The 17152-nt window shown below is 43.7% G+C and overlaps 1 protein-coding gene across 1 annotated transcript in view; it reads right to left on the bottom strand.

The window, feature by feature from the left end:
• OXCT1 (3-oxoacid CoA-transferase 1) overlaps positions 1-17152 on the bottom strand; it is a 106347-nt gene that overhangs the window by 54675 nt on the left and 34520 nt on the right. Inside the window, exons 6-7 of the mRNA XM_029060355.1 lie at positions 14378-14484; positions 13019-13079 (exon numbers count right to left, since the gene is read on the bottom strand). Of these exons, the coding sequence (XP_028916188.1) occupies positions 13019-13079; positions 14378-14484 (168 nt within the window). The remainder of the gene's footprint in view (positions 1-13018; positions 13080-14377; positions 14485-17152) is intronic.

The following is a 17152-nucleotide window of genomic DNA, read 5'->3' as shown; positions in this document are numbered from 1 at the left end:
CCATCAATCAATTATATTTAGTTCACACTGTTCAAAGTGCTTGGGAGAGAACAATAAATAGGTTAGGAGAAAAGCTCAACTATTAAGGCAGCCACTCAAAGTTTACCTATTCACACTAAAATGTAATTCCCTAGAAGAGAGGGAATTTACAATTAAACTGTCCAAAACCATTACTTTGCCTTAGATAGAGACCTCTAGTTCCCTTGCCCTTCTTCTGTGAGTAATGAGTACATGAATCAAAGCTATTTTGTAGCATAAACCTCACCTCGACATTTTGCCATGGCATCACTATGGGTCAGAGACGACTCGACAGCATAAGACAAGAATCTCCTAAATGCTTAGTATAGCGCTCTGTACACAGTAAGCCTTCAATAAATATGACTGAGTGAATGAACAGGTCATGCTGCTTCTCAAAGTATACAGTGTATAGAGTATGAAAATAACATAAATGCTATGGGGGAAGACTGGGGGGGTGATGAATTCCTCAGAGTTTAGTACAGTGCCTGGCACACAGTAAGCACTTAAATACCATTTAAAAAAAAAATACCCAAGTACTTAGGTGACTATAGTGCACTTGCCCGAGTGCTCAGCCCACCACATGGAAAACACCACAATTGTTATTATTCAATTAATGGTATTTATTGACCACATACTGTGTGCAGTGCACTGTACATTCAATTGTATTTATTGAGTGCTTACTGTGTGTAGAGCGCTGTACTAAGAACTTGGGAGAGTACAAAATAACAATATAAAGACAATCCCTGCCCACAACAAGCTATTAGAAAACACTGGGCAAAGACACTTAATATACATTATACAAGTACAGACATATACATGATGCAGGTTTCAGCATTTGGATCTACGACTTTTAGGTATTTGATATTAGCTCCACCCTCAACCCCGCAACACTTATGTAGATACCCTTTAGTTACATCTTATAAATTATATTAATATCTGCCTTCCCCTTTAGACTGAATGCTCATTGTGGATAGGGAATGTGCCCGCTGAATTGTACTCTGTTATACTGTACTCTTTCAAGCGCTTAGCAGAGTGCTCACAACACAGTAAACACTCAATAAATACGGCTGATTGATTACTCTCCCAGTAATTGATTGATTACTGTGTCCAACCTAATTAGCTTGAATCTATCCCAGTTCTTAGAAAAGTGCATGGCATATAGTAAGTGCATAACAAATACCATAAAAAGGGAAGAAGTGAACAAATTTGCCAAGCAGGGAAAATGTCGACTCCGTTCTAGTGTACTCTCTCGAGCTCTTAGTACAGCGCTCTGCGAACAGTAAGCACTCATTAAATCCACTGATTGAATTGTATAAATACCGCGCCCAAGAGGCTGACAGGACAATATGAGCAGGGAGAGTCATTCATCAGCTTCCACAGGAGGTGGATTTTCAGGAATCATCTAAAGAGTAGTGGAGGATATGATCTGGTGAATTTGAAAGGCAAATGGGTCCCAGGTTGGGGGAAATTGTCTGTCATCTCTTTGGACTGGATATTCCTGAAGGTAGGAGCCAAATCCGCCTGTGTATACTGCTCAGCTGTGTAAACTTACAAATGTTTAGGGAATAAAAACAGGAGAAACGGGCACCAAAACAAACTACAGGAAGGGGAATCAGAATCTAAAGATACGTACATAAGTACTATGGAAGATGGGGCAGAGGGAGGAGTGGGGTGAATATGCCAGAGTTTAGAGCAGTGCCTGGCACACTCTTCCAAGTGCTTAGCACAGTGCCCAGCACACAGTAAGCGCTCAATAAATATCACTGATTGATTAATCCACTACCCCACTGGAAGTCTATATCACATTCATAAGGAGCTTTCTATGTTCTAAACGCTAGGACAGATACTGGCCTATTGGATGGGACCCAGTCCCTATCCTTCCCAGTGCTCAAAACCTATAATAATTGTGGTATTTGTTAAGTGCTTACTGTGTGACAGGCACTGTACTAAGCACTGGGAGGGATACAAACAAATCAAGCTGTGCCACGTGGGGCTCACAGTCTCAATCCTCATTTTACAGATGCGGTAACTGAAGTCCAGGGAAGTGAAGTGACTTGCTCAAGATCACAGAGCAGAAAAATGGCAGAGCCGGGATTAGAACCTACGACATTCTGACTCCCAGGCCCTGGCTCTATCCTCTACTCTATGCTGCTTCTCCAAAGTGTTCTACCTGAAGCTGATGTTTCCTGCCCAGTCTGCTTTCCACACCTTTACCACAGCGAATTCCCCTGTGATGGCTTTCTCTAAAAAGAACTGGCGAGCATCACCTCTCTAGGCTGCTAGCTTATCCCACTTTTGGCTTCAAAGCTTTCCATCCCCTTGTCCCCTACCTCACCTCCCTTCTCTCCTTCTACAGCCCAGCCCGCACACTCTGCTCCTCTTCCACTAACTTCCTCACTGTGCCTTGTTCCCGCCTGTCCCGCCGTTGACCCCTGGCCGACATTCTACCTCTGGCCTGGAATGCCCTCCCTCCTCAAATCCGCCAAACTAGCTCTCTTCCTCTTTTCAAAGCCCCACTGAAAGCTCACTTCCTCCAGGAGGCCTTCCCAAACTGAGCCCTTTTCCTCTGCTCCCCCTCCCCTCCCCATCGCCCCAACTCCCTCCTTCTGCTTTTCCCCTTTCCCCGGACCCATAGCGCTTGTGTATATTTGTACATATTATTCTATTTGATGGGTATATATCTATAATTCTACTTTTTTTTATATTGACACTATTGATGTCTGTCTACTTGCTTTGTTTTGATGTCTGTCTCCCCCCTTCTAGACTGTGAACCCGTTGTTGGGTAGGGACTGTATCTGTTGCCGAATTGTACTTTCCAAGCGTTTACTATGTGCAGAGCACTGGACTAAGCGCTCAATAAATACGATTGAATTGAATTAAGACATCTAAAGTTCTGAGAGGTTAAGTGACCTGTCCAAGGATGCAGACACTGACAGCCGGGTCTCCTAACTCTCAATCCAAGCTTCCTCCCAAGTTACGTGAAGCTGCCTTTCCAAATCTCCAACCCAACTGCAAAAAAGCAAAATTAAAATCCATCCTCCCAGAATTCAGGGGACTTTGTGTCACCCACCCATCTTCTCTGGCAGTTTTCAATAGTGAAAATCTGAGGCGGGAACTTTCCTTTCAGAGTCTGGCCTGGATTTATAAAGGCTCCCCCCAAATGTGGAATGAGTAATGACAAATGAAAGAACGGCTGCTGCTGCAGCAGAATTAAGATGGATTCATACCCTGACCTAAGTCAATTTCAGCACTGAAAAGGAGAATAAACTGCCATTGTTAGCATTGCTAAATCATTCATTCCAATGTGCAGTTTATAGCTAAGGAGTAAACCATCCACGTACAACTGATTCAACATAAACTCTACCAAGCATATGCTCATGTCTATGTTAGAGGTTAGCAGTGTGGCTTAGTGAAAAAGCCCAGGCTTGGGAGTGGTCATGGGTTCTAATCCTGGCTCTGCCACTTGTCAGCTGTGTGACTTTGGGCAAGTCACTTCTCTGTGCCTCAGTTCCCTCATCTGTAAAATGGGGATTAAGACTGTGAGCCCCACATAGGACAATCCAATTCCCTTGTGTCTACCCCTGAGCTTAGAACAGTGCTTGGCACATAGTAAGCCCTTAACAAATACCAGCATTATTATTATTATAGAAATGTGAGCAGCATGGCTCAGTGGAAAGAGCACGGGCTTCGGAGTCAGAGGTCATGAGTTCGACTCCCGGCTCTGCCACTTGTCTGCTGTGTGACTGTGGGCAAGTCACTTAACTTCTCTGTGCCTCAGTTCCCTCATCTGTAAAATGGGGATTAACTGTGAGCCTCACGTGGGACAACCTGATTACCCTGTATCTACCCCAGCGCTTAGAACAGTGCTCTGCACATAGCAAGCGCTTAACAAATACCAACATTATTATTATTTTATTACTGTATGACCTTGGTCAAGTCACTTCACTTCTTTGGGACCTCAGTTTCCTCATATGTAAAACAGGGACTAAGAATGTGAGCTCCATTTGGCACAGGGACTGTGTCTAACCTGATTAACCTGTATCCACCCCAGTGCTTAGAACAGTGCTTGGCACAAAGTGACTACTTAATTAATAACATTAACAATAACAAAAATGGTTTTAAAAAGGCACAGAAAGATTTGTGGTTGTGTGCGCTAAGAATGAAAAAGGAAGAGATTTCTAGTAGGTAACTCTAGAACTGTTTATCAGCCTTCAGTTTCAACAATAAAAACACTTCCAGGGTTATAATGGTTAATGAAGTACAAATGACTTTATGCAATGAGCATTTCTCTCCCACAATGCATGGAGAGACTATATTGTACCTGAGATAATGGAACTTTCTGACGTATTCACGTTGTTACTAAGCAACGAGAAGTACAATGTGAGGTTTAACACTTTAGCTAATGTATTTTTATCAAATTGAATAATGCCCCCTTTTTACTGTCATTCTTCTAGATGCAAGTGGTGCTTAGGGTAGGAACTAGATTTAGAAACTTCACTAAAGCATGGGGGGAAAAAATGGATAATTTACTCTTGTCACCCAACCAGTGTACCTTTTCATAATTTCATTTTCCTCTGTAGGAAGAGAAATATTTATTGAACACGCCTCTGACAAAAAGGCCATTCTGCAGAAACACATTTTCAATTGTTCCATTAGCATTTTCAGAAAATTCTCCCAACCCATCTATGGTAAGCTCAATTACATAAACAAAAAAGTTTTGAAAGAATGTTTTATTTTGTACAACAATACCTGGAAACCCACCAACTGTACTGAATTTACTGTGAGCCCCACGTGGGACATGGACTACGTCCAAACTGATTAGTCTGTATCTACCCCAGCACTTAGAACAGTGCCTGGCACAAAGTAAGCATTTAAATACCATTAAAAAAATACCACTTAACAACTAACCATCAAGAGCACTGTACCAGGCGTCTAATATGCGCAGGGTATGTACTGTGGGCATGGGACTCTACTGAGCACTTCAGGGAGCACTCTACTGAGCACATTCACAGTACAGAGCGCCTTATTAGGTACATACCATGTGCAGAACACTCTCCTGGGAACATTCCATGTGCAGAGCATTCTACAGAGAATCTTCTGTGAATAGAATGCTCTATTGAGTGCTTACCGTACCCCTAACACAAGATTGTGAAAATACTGCGGCAGGAAATAATAATAATAATAATTGTGGATTTAAGAAGTGCTTATTATGTGCCAGGCAAAGTATGAAGCGCCGGGGTAGATATTGGAAATTGGATTGGACACAGCCCCTGTCCCACAGAGCGCTCACAGCCTTATTCCCCATTTGATAGATGACTTAACTGAGGCACAGAGACATGAAGTGACTAGCCTGACTTCACAGAGCAGAAAGAGCATGGGCCTGGGAGTCAGCTGCACTTGGGTTATAATCCTGGCTCCACCAACCTGTAGGCTGTATGACCTTGGGCAAGTCACTTCACTTCTCTGTGTCTGTTATCTCACCTGCAAAATGGGAATTAAGACCCTGAGCTCCACGTGGTCCAACCCAATTACCTTGTATCTACTCCAGCGCTTAGAACAGTGCTTGACACAGTAAGCGCTTAACAAATACCACCATTATTATTATTTATATTATTATAAAGTGATGGATCCAGGATTAGAACCCAGGACCTTCTGACTCCCAGACCCATGCTCTATCAAACAGCAGGCATGGTTATGACTGAAGTCCAGTGATCTGAACACAGTGAGCACTCAGTAAATACCACTGATCAATTCTGTTACAGTAATGTTTAAGCCCAAGTCCCCTCTATGCGGTTAAGTCAATATTGTGAGACTTTGGAAGCCTTAAAATGAACAACAAATTGAAAATGGATCGTAAAATCCAGCAAAATTATTACCCCACTTGGAACAACATAGAAGAAACTGGCACTAAAGACAACCTTCCCTATTAGCCTAGTTAGAAAACGTGTTTTCCCAAGAGTTACGAAGACTGAAAATTTTTCCTTGCTATCAATTTCTCAATACAACATTCATTCACCGCTTGAAAAGATGCCTTCCAACACTTCTGGAGAATACTACGCAGAATCGAGGGTACCAAAGCTTTCCAGTTCACATTCTGACCCGTGTTTGCAGTATGAAAGGTTTTCTTCTTAGACCATTTCTAATTTAAACCCACCAAGGCAAAAAGTGCAGCCTGAGAAGGAGAGAAAGTGGCTCATTTAACTAAAGAGTTAAAACAAATCAGTCGCAGAGAATGCAGAAAGGCCAGGTTGATTGGGGGAAGCTCATTCAGTCACTCAATTGTATTTATTGAGTGCTTAGTGTGTGCAAAGCACTATGCTAAGAGTTTGGGAGAGAACAATATAACAATAAACTGACGCATTCCCCGTCCACAACATGCTTACAGTCTAGAGGAGAAGACAGACATTAATATAAGTAAACTACAAAGGGGCAAAGGGAATAGTGAAGAAAGCAGATCATCGATGGTATTTACTGAGCGCTTATTATGTGTAGAGCACTGTACTAAGTGCTTGGGAAGGTACAATCCAATGGAATCGGCAGACATGTTCCCTGCCCAAAACAAACAGGCACGTCGGGTTGGGAAACATGGTCTCTGAAGGGTAAGAGAAGATTATGGTTGCTGGGCCTCTGCGAGCCATTTATTTTCCTTTCAGAATCTATTTTAAATGATGCGTCCATTCGTTCAACTCATTCACTCATATTTATTGAGCGCTTACTGTGCGCAGAGCACTGTACGAAGCGCTTGGAAAGTACAATTCGGCAACAAATAGAGACAATTCCTACCCAACAACAGGCTCACAGTCTAGAAAGAGGGAGAGAGTCTAGTCTACTCCTGATGCCTTGACAGTTCTTCCATCCTATTGATTTGGTAGCCACCAACTCTAGGCTGTGATCTTGTTGTGGGCAGGGTACGTGACTACCAACTCTGTTATACTGTACTCTCCCAAGTGCTTGGTACATGGCTCTGCACACAGTAAGGGCTTAATAAATTCCACGAATAGGTGAAGCAATCTATTATTTTTAATGAAAATACGGCTGGCCTTTAGTACAGTGCTCTGGATACAGTAAGCGCTCAATAAATACGATCGAATGAATAAATGCATAGGGGAATTTATAAAAAGCAATACCAGCAGCCCTAAACTATTGTTCCGATGGAAAATAAAAGGGTACTTTCCACTCTTCTGCCACACCTCCAGAAATCTACCCATAGGTGTATTTATAAAAACGGACGTCTCAGTGTGGCTCAGTGGAAAGAGCACTGGCTTTGGAGTCAGAGGTCATGGGTTCGAATCCCAGCTCGGCCACTTGTCAGCTGTGTGACTTTGGGCAAGTCACTTCACTTCTCTGTGCCTCAGTTCCCTCATCTGTAAAATGGGAATTAAGACTGTGAGCCCCACGTGGGACAACCTGATTCCCCTGTGTCTACCCCAGCGCTTAGAACAGTGCTTGGCACATAGTAAGCGCTTAACAAAATACCAACATATTAACCAGGTGATCCAGCAGCTGTAGAACGCCACCATGAGCAGTTTGTGTCGGGGCAGTTAGAGTTTCCATGGAAGCGTGTACAGAGGGGATTCACAGGAGAGAGAGCAGAGCTTGGGAAAGCTGCTTTTGAGCTTCCCCGCTGCCCCTCATTATCATTACTATTTGAGGAGTACCTATTTGAGCACTGTACTTGACATCTCGCGTGTAGTACTGGGTACAGAGCACTGTGCTGAGAGCATGTTGGGGCCCCCTGCCAAGAACGGACGAGCCTGGGTTCTGAGACTTCCGGACTGAGAACCCGGGAGGGGGAATTAATGACGGCGCAGAGACTTGCAGCTTTGGCCTCCACAATACCATCCCACCAGCCTCACGCACACAAGGCCTCCAGTTCTTCCTGCTTGTAAAGCTTGTTTTTCTCAGCCTTTCGAAAGTGCTCTGGAAATTTCACTGCGCTTAAAAAACAATTTGGTGAGTCACTATTAATCTGAAGATAAAGAAGAGACAGAAAAGGGGAAGAACCTTAAAGAGCTGAAGCACTTGTGCCGAAGAGAAAACAAGTGAAAACTGTGAAACTTTGATCTTCTAATGGGTCTACTCTGTGGAGGTGTAATGTTCCCTGGATCTAGGGGAATGGGAGTCACTAGTCAACTGCCAATTGAACTGGAGAATTAGCTGCTGGTAAAGATCTTTCCCTGACCTTTGTGGATTAATCTAAGAAGAACTGTCAACGGCCAGTCGGCTCAGTATTAATAACGACTTCTGTGTTCTGGGGAACACAGAAGAGGCTTTCTTTCCGAAGCTCAGGGTTTGGATTCACGTTTCTTGGTTCTGTAAACATTCTGCGCTTACACTGGCCAATGTTAATAGCTGTGGAGAGTCAAATTTCAAATCTGAATCTGGGTTCAGTGTTTCCTTATCTACTGAAGGACACTGTCTGCTGTTTCACCTCAACTCGTCCCTGCCATTTTGGGGAAGGGCTTTCTGGGAAGAAAATCACAGGCAGGAGTGATGAGGGTTAACTAGATATATGTGGTCCCAAACCACTAAACAATCAGAGTCACTTGATTTCCCAAGCTTCTCAAGGGCAGGGAATGTGATTTTTATTTTTCTTGCACGCACTCACATGCCTGGTAGTGTCCTGGGTCCAGCAGGCACCTAGTACAGTACCTGGCATGCAAGCAAACATATTCATTCAATCATTTTGATTGATAATTAGGATGAATCACTTTACAAATCATAAAATCATAAGAGCAGAAGGAGCTTTAAGAGGTTATGTCGTCCAACCAATCTGTTTTCAGGCAGGCGAATAACTAAGCCATCTGGGAAATCGGGGGCTTAGTCTTCTCTTAATAATCTTAACAGAAGCAGCGTGGTTTAGTGGAGAGAACACGGGCCTGTGAGTCAGAAGGACTTGGGTCCTAATCCCGGTTCTGCTACTTGTCTGCTGCGTGACCTTGAGCAAGTCACTTCACTTCTCTGTGCCTCAGTTCCCTCATCCGTAAAATGGGGATCGAGATTGTGAGCCCCATCTGGAACAGGGACTGTGTCCAACCTGATTTGCTTGTATCCAACCCAGTGCTTAGAAAAATGTTTGGCACATAGTAAGCACTTTACAAATACCACAATTATTATTATCTCTTGCCCACTGTGCCCATGAAGGTGGGTACACTTTCTGGCCTCTGACCACTGCCATTGAATGGTACTGCTATCTCTCCCTCTGCCAGAGTTCAGACAGTGGCAACCTAGATGTTTCCTCGAGGGATAGCTGTGTTTTTTGTTAAATGCTTATTCTGTGCAAAGTCCTGGGGAAGAGACAAGATCATCAGTTCAGCCACAGTTCCTGTCCCACATGAGACTCACGGGCTAAGGGGGATAAAAACACGCATTTAATCCCCATTTTACAGAACTGGAACCTGAGGCACAAAGTGAAGTTAGAATATCCTTTAGTCACTCCACCCTCAGCCCCACCACACTTGTATTCATATCCTTAACCTATTTCAATGACTGCCTCCTCCTCTAAACTCTAGGCTCCTGGAGGGCAGGGAAGTGGGTAGTGAAGCAGCATGGCCTAAAAGATAGAGCCTGGGCCTGGGAGTCAGAAGGACCTGAGTATTAAACCTGGCTCCGTCACTTGTCTGCTGTGTGACCTTGGGCAAATCACTTCATTTCTCTAAGGCACAGAGCGCTTAGTACAGTGCTCTGTAATACTAATAATAATGATTGTATTTATTAAGCACTTACTATGTGCCAAGCAATATTAGTATTAATAATAATAATGGTATTTAAGCACTTACTATGTACCAAGCAATATCAATAATAGTAATAATGATAGTATTTGTTAAGCACTTACTATGTGCCAAGCACTGCTCTAAGCTCTGGGGTAAATACATGATTATCAGGTTGTCCCACGTGGGGCTCACAGTCTTAATCCCCATTCTACAGATGAGGTAACTGAGGCACAGAGAAGTGACTTGCCCAAAGTCACACAGCTAACAAGTGGCAGAGCTGGGATTAGAACCCATGACCTCTGACTCCCCAGAGAGATACAATGTAATCAGGAAGTCCAATGTGGGGCTCACACTCTTAATCCCCATTTTACACAGTAAGCACTCAAATCCCATTGACTGAGTTGTCTGGGACTTCAATTAAGGGGTGATAGCAAGGAGAATAGCATATCCTAACAGGAACATGCTTGTTCCACTCCTGTTGTTCCATCTCAACAACATCTTAACAGCAGTATTTCCCTGTTGATTCAGAACTTTTGACCTACTATGATCTTCCCATCTTTTTTCTCCTGATTGAAAAGTGATCCCTCATCTCTAGCAATTTATAATCACAAAAGTCCTTCTAGAGCCCATCTGTTATTTTAAACAATAATGCACCCATTACACGTCAGTGCAATTCACATGATTTTGGACACTGAGGTGTTAGCAAGCTAAACGCTCCTCACCTTGAAACCAGAAACACCAATCTTTGGTTAGAGAACTTAACAAGTCAAATAGTTGATGTTCTCATCAAATTTCACTTCTTGGAGCAATATCGGCTGATTTACATTTATTTCACCCCTTCTATTAACTGAAGTTCAGTCTGCAAAAAGGCGTGATGCAAAAGGTTTCCTGCAGAAGTTCTTAAGACACCTTGCCACAGAGACAATAAAAACCAACCAGCAGTTAAAGGTTTTCCCAGTGGACACTCGATAAATACTATCAATGAACAGCATTCTACTATCTTCGTTATCCGTGGTCTATTTTAACGTCTATCTCTGTATTATGCTTTCCCAAACAGAGTACAGTGCTCTATACAAAATAAGTGCTCAGTAAATGCCACTGTTTGATATATGCCACTGATTGACTGATTGATGAACCGATTGACTGTCTAGACCTGAACACTGTCATTTCAATAACATTAATCCCGGAGCCCAAGACAACCTAAATTCATGAAGTCCATCTCTGAAGATGAAGCCATCATTGACTATTGTTATGAGTCAGAAAAGCTACTTCTGACTGCATCCTATGATGGTGACAAGTCTCAAAATTTTCCCAACTTGCCCAGTTCTAACAGTGATTCACCAGCCCCCTCCCCGAAATTCTTCCTGACCCGGTTCCTGTATATGCTTTAATTCCAAGACGAGTCCCCCCGATTCTGCTTCTGGGAGAGCAGAGCAGTGGGACACACCCTGCAGGACCTGCCCCAAGGCTAGCAGAGCAGCAGCAGCTGCGTATGAAAATACATCACCACTTAATTCTGCTACCTGGCAGTACACTGCCCAACGGTGCATGGATAAAGTACAAAACAGAATTTAAAAAGGCAGCAAGACTTTGGGCACACTGTGAGTCAGAGTGAGGTAAGAAAAGGGAATCAAGGCAGTCAGGAAGCTGACTATCTATAAGGTCTGGTGCTGTCCAGCCTTCAAGAGGACTGTGAGACCTGGATCCTCTTCAGAAGACACATGTGACTTCTAGAGTGGTGTCACCCGCCCCACTTGCAAACCACACTCAGCATCGGATGACAGGATGGGATTACCATCAAGGAGGTCCTAAAACACAGTCAGCTCACCACCATTGAGGCGCCACTCTCAACAACACAGTCTAGTCAGCCAGTGGGGAGGGCACGTGATAAAATGGAGCACGAGCAGGACACCCAGCCAGGACACTGAAAGGCAACCCAAGCCTATGCCAGGAGGGCAAGGTAAATGCAGTAAACACAAAGTGAAGCCCAGTCTCAAACAACACGCTGGGAGAACACTGTAGCCGACGGAGCAGCCTGGAGGACAGAGATCGAGACAGGGCCTGCGCTCCTTGAGCAAAGACTTCACCGAGATGGAATTGCCAGGAGGCAGGCCTGAAAACACAGAGACAGGCCCTGAATGGGACAAGTCCGTTAACACAGAAAGGAACTGTTCTTAAATTCTAACAACACGGCACAGTGTTTCGGTCGACGTCAACCTTTTCAGTCAAACGCACATGCACAGATGGGCTCCTACCATGAGTCATATCATCTTCAAAACTGAAGGGTAACTATATGCATCATATATGCACCCACTAGTTGTATTTGTTGGAGCAACTAACCTGCTGCCATACGAGAGAAATATCTCCAGCTTTCATTCTATCTTCATTCTATGGTATAAGCTAAAAGAGGTTTGCAGAATTTAGAAGGAAAAACATTATTTTATTTTGAAAGGCGAAACATGCATAACCTGTCATTTCCTTCACTGTGCACAGTTCTTAAATTATGTTTCGAAATTCAAAATAAACTTTTGGAAGAGAAAATCGTTTTCAAAGAAATACCAAAACTACCGTCTGGGGAAATGGAACATTTCCATCTCTATTCATGAAACCATGCTGCCTTTCTTATTACACGCCAATTTTTTTTTTAACAAGATCTCAAGTGGAACTAAAGACAATACTCAAATGGAATGAAATGAGAGGCCATTCTGAAAAATCAAGCAGTTGTCCTTTCTTTTCAGCCACATGTTTTTTATTTAATAGTCGCAGATCTGTGGCAACCAGGGCTCTTTAAGACATCTGAGATCCGATTCCAAGCCATAGGGCCACATTGACGACCCATATGGTATTTGGTAAACTGCTGGCCTGATGGGGTTATTGTGGGAGACCCTGAGAAAAGTCCAGGGCACCTTCAGACATTCCACACACACACAAATGAGATATTCAAGTTTAGTTTAGTCCACAGGGAAAAAGGGGAAAAATAAACCAGATCCATCGACCCACAAACTCCTAGATACACCGCTTTCAATACAAATCCTCAAAGACTTTCTATGAACCATTTTTTTTCCTATTGAAGCTTGGCTTCCCCTCTCAAACTTGGCAATACTCTGGATCCTTGCCCGGAGACTAGAAGGCCGGGGTGTTCAGGAGGGGGACTTCCAGCTTCGGAGGTCTCCTCTGGACCAACCCCAATGTGGAGCCCAAAGTCCGATTTCCACTCCGCAACGCAACCCTGTTTCACTGTCTGGTTTGAATGGGTTTTTTTTATTTGATTTTGATTTTTTTCTTACCTCTACCACTGTGGTCTGTGCAGCCTTGCACATGGGCAAGTTGAAATTCCTTGCGGTTTTCCTGTAATTGAGACAGAAGTGGGGGAGAGAAAATGTGTTTCATTACAATGTGGGAGGGGGGCAAAGAATCGACACAGACTAGGAAAAGATAAGCAGAGGGAGGCTTGAGAAAAATTCAGGACAGTGCTCTGCCCAAAGAGGGCACCCAGTACAGTGCTCTGCAAACAGAAGGTGTCCACTACAGTGCTCTGCAAGCAGTAGGTGTTCAATAAATACATCCGCTGCTGCTATTTGATGCACAAAACTACCACCCAGCACGAGACGTCCCTGCCAAAGCATATGGGAAGGAAGTGGAAGGATGTACAAATGCATTTTTATTTTATTTCTATATTGTATGCATATATTTATCTGTACATTCAGTTTTGTGTTCAGCTGCTTCATTGTGCTGTGTTTATACTGTTTTCTGTTTTATCCTTGTTTTTCCTCTTGCTTTCAGTAAATAATTTTCGTCTGTCTCCCCAAAAAAACTGAGAACAGAAAACATGTATCTCACGAATGCTAACTCTCCAAATAACTTGTCAGGGTCTAGCACTCAATACATCCTCTATAAATACCATCCACTGGTTGATTTATTGAATGAGAGCTGGCCCTTTACTGTTTCTGCAAAAATTGATTTGTAACCATTATTCAAGTACTGATTTGGTACTGTCAGAAGAGTCTCACCAGAGGAGGCAGGAAGAATTTCCCAGCTGACTAGCTGAACAACAAAAATTCCAGGCTACATCATCCACAAATGTCTTCTGTACCTAAAATTTTTCTCCAATGCCAGAGATGGTACTGGGGTTTATAAAATCATCAAAAACATCAAAGTGTCTTTCGAAAGGCTAGGGTGCTTAAAAGACCATTCCTGACAAGCCACAAGACGAGCATTTACAGAATCATCTTGGTGCAATAACTTCTTCTGAATAAGCACCTTCATCATCTTCGTCAAATCCCTCCACCTAAAACCTTCTTGTGATTTCTTACTGCGTTAATAACAATAATAATAATAGTAGTAGTATTTAGCACTTACTGTTTTCTAGGCACTGTACTGAGTGCCGGGGGGTGGCGACTGGGGGGGGGGGGGGGCGCGGGTGGAGATACAAGCAAATCAGGCTGGACACAGTCCCTGTCCCACGTGGGGCTCACAGTCTCAATCTCCATATTACAGATGAGGTAACAGGCACAGAGAAGTGAAGTGATTTGCCCAAGGTCATAGAGCAGAGAAGTGGCAGAGCCGGGATTAAAACCCACGACCTTCTGACTCCCAGGCCCGTACACTATCCACTACGTCATGCTTTCTTCTTCGAAGCTTTCTACCTGAAGATGATATTTCCTGCCCGGTCTGCCTTCCATGCCTTCACCAGAGCGAAGTCCCCCGTGATGGCTTTCTCCAAAATGAACTGGCGACCATCAAACTCCCTCACCTGCAGAAAAGCACACACAGGGTAGGTCAGTCCAGCAGTTTCCTGCAAGATTACTTTCTACTGCACACATTCTGCTTGCCTCTTTTTTTAAGGAAATTTGATTTGAAACTTTGCTTAAAAGTTGTCGAGTTTGAATGGGGTGAGGCTCTAGGAACTGAAAACCAAAATCCTCTCTGACCGTATAATTACCATAGCATTTTCCCAGCACATCTCCTCCTTCCCTCTAAACCATTCCAACTGCACCATCTGCTGGATTTCTGGGTGTATTTTGCAGAGAAAGCCGGGGATGCGGGCAGAGCCCATCTTTAAGGCTTTCTCGGGGTTAACCTTGGAGGATTTAGAGGTGCGTTTTGAAATCAATACTTTGAAAAAATGCCAACCCTGTTAGCATTAAGACAAAATCCGAGCTGCCATTTAGTGCATGCAGGGGATGGTTCTCACCTCTGTCAAGGTGGGAACCTGCCTGAATTTCAGCCTTTTTTCCCCCGAGGGAAAGGACAGATATGATTTTTTTTTTTTTTAAGATAAGGAAGTCTGAATACTTACAGGGGAATTACTTCTAGGCAATATTGTGTGTGTCTAAGTAAAAGAATACACATATATATTATACATATATGCTGAATCTGCCTGAGCTAAATCTACATATGCTAAATATGTCTAATCAATATATAGATACAGATGCAGCATTGAGCTTTCTAAAGTAAGTCCACAGCCCATTTTTTTTAATGGTATTTGTTAAGCACTTACTATGTGCCAGGCACTGTTCCAAGCACTGGGGGAGACACAAGCTAATCAGGTTTGACACAGTCCAAGTCCCATATGGGGCTCACGGTTTTAATCTCCATTTTACAGATGAGGTAACTGAGGGCCAGAGAAGTGAAGTGACTTGCCCAAGGATAGCCAGCAGACAAGTGACGGAGCCTGTGCTCTATCCTGTGTGTCTGCCCATGCCTAGAATGTGAACCCTTTATAGGACAGGAATTGTGCCTGACTAAATTACTTCATATTTATCCCAGGACTTAGCACAGTGGGTGGTTGGTGGTAAAATCTTAATAAATTTAACTATGATGATGATAACCACAATGTCAGTGTGAGATAAAAATAACATTCCCCCCATCTTTAGGACACCCTTCCTCATCCCACTGAAATTAGGTTAGGTCTAAATTTAAAAGGAAGTCCGTGGCTATGAGAGAATTTTCCAAGTGCCACTCTGCCCTACGGTAGTAGGATTGCTTGAGCAGGTTATGAGCGCTACCGGTCACTGCAACCCTGTTGCAATGACACTCGGTGTGAGAGGGTCAAAAAAAAGATTTGTAATGATGATGCTATTCCTCAAGTGCTTACCGTGCACCAAGCACTGTGTTAAACACACTGAGGTAGACAGGAGATAATCAGATCAGCCCCAATCCCTGGCCCAGATGGGGCTCAAAGTCTAAAAGGCAGGGAGAACAGGCATTTTACTCCCATTTAAGAGAGAAGTGAAGTGACTTGTCCAAGGTCATAAACCAGGCAAGAAGCAGATGAGGGATCTAAAATCCACGTCTCCCGACTTCCCCGTGCGGTGCTCTTTCCACTACAACGAATGCCTTCTGGGGGATAGAAACTCTCATGGGTTATGTGCATGTGTTTGAATGTAGCTGGTAGGAGGGTAGAAAGATTGAGAAGACATGACTCTATTTCACCAGGAACGTAGAGAATCCAAGGCCAGTTTCAGGGAGGAAGCGAAAGAGGCAGCTGTCTCAGGGTGGACCATCAGAGAGTGGAGGGCTGTGTAACAGTGGAGACATTCTTTTAAGGGACAGTGGGACAGTCTCTTATTTCCTTATCAATGGCTTTAAAGCCCTCAATCCCCTTAGCCCCTATCTCACCTCACTACTCTACTACAACCCAGCCTACACACTTGGCTCCTCTAATGCCAACCTACTCACTGTATCTCAATCTCATCTATCTCTCCACAGACCTCTCACCCACGTCCTGCCTCTGGCCTAGAACTCCCTACCTCTTCATATCTGACAAATACTGTCCCCTCCTTCATAGACTCACTGAATGAACATCTCTTCCACCAGGCCTTCCCTAAGTCCTCATTTCCTTTTCTCCTCCCTTCTGCGTCATCCTGATTTGCTCCCTTTATTCACGCCTTCCTCAGCCCCACAGCACTTCTGCATGGATTTGTAACATTTATTTATATTAATGTCCACCTCCCCCTCTACAGTGTAAACTCGTGGTGGGCAGGGAATGTGGCCATTATATTGTTGTATCGTACTCTCCCAAGCACTTAGGACAGTGCTCTGCACAGATTAAGTGTTCAGTAAATACAACTGATTGATTGACTTCCTGTTCACAACCACTCTGTGCTATGTTTTTGTCAGAGGTTCAGGAGGATTTGGACAGACTCCTCAAGTTAACCTCCCACATTGTGCCTCTGTGGGAATTTATACACATAGGTGACATACTCTATTACTCTCCCTTTCTGTAATTTAGGTGTTTGTCTCCCCAAGAGACTGAAAGCCACTGGGGGGAAGAGATGAGGGGATGGAGGGAGAGGGGACTGTACCTTCTCGCTCTTTTCTGCTCTTCCAAACACTCAGTACAGTGGACCACCCACAGCAGCACTCAATAAATGTCACTCATTGCCTGCCAAAAGCTCCTCGTGACATCATTCTCTTAC

The sequence above is a fragment of the Ornithorhynchus anatinus genome, chromosome 3 (genome assembly GCF_004115215.2).
Source record: "Ornithorhynchus anatinus isolate Pmale09 chromosome 3, mOrnAna1.pri.v4, whole genome shotgun sequence".
Taxonomy (NCBI): domain Eukaryota; kingdom Metazoa; phylum Chordata; class Mammalia; order Monotremata; family Ornithorhynchidae; genus Ornithorhynchus; species Ornithorhynchus anatinus.
The sequence above is the reverse complement of the archived record's forward strand: the minus strand, read 5'-3'. Positions and strand labels throughout refer to the sequence as shown.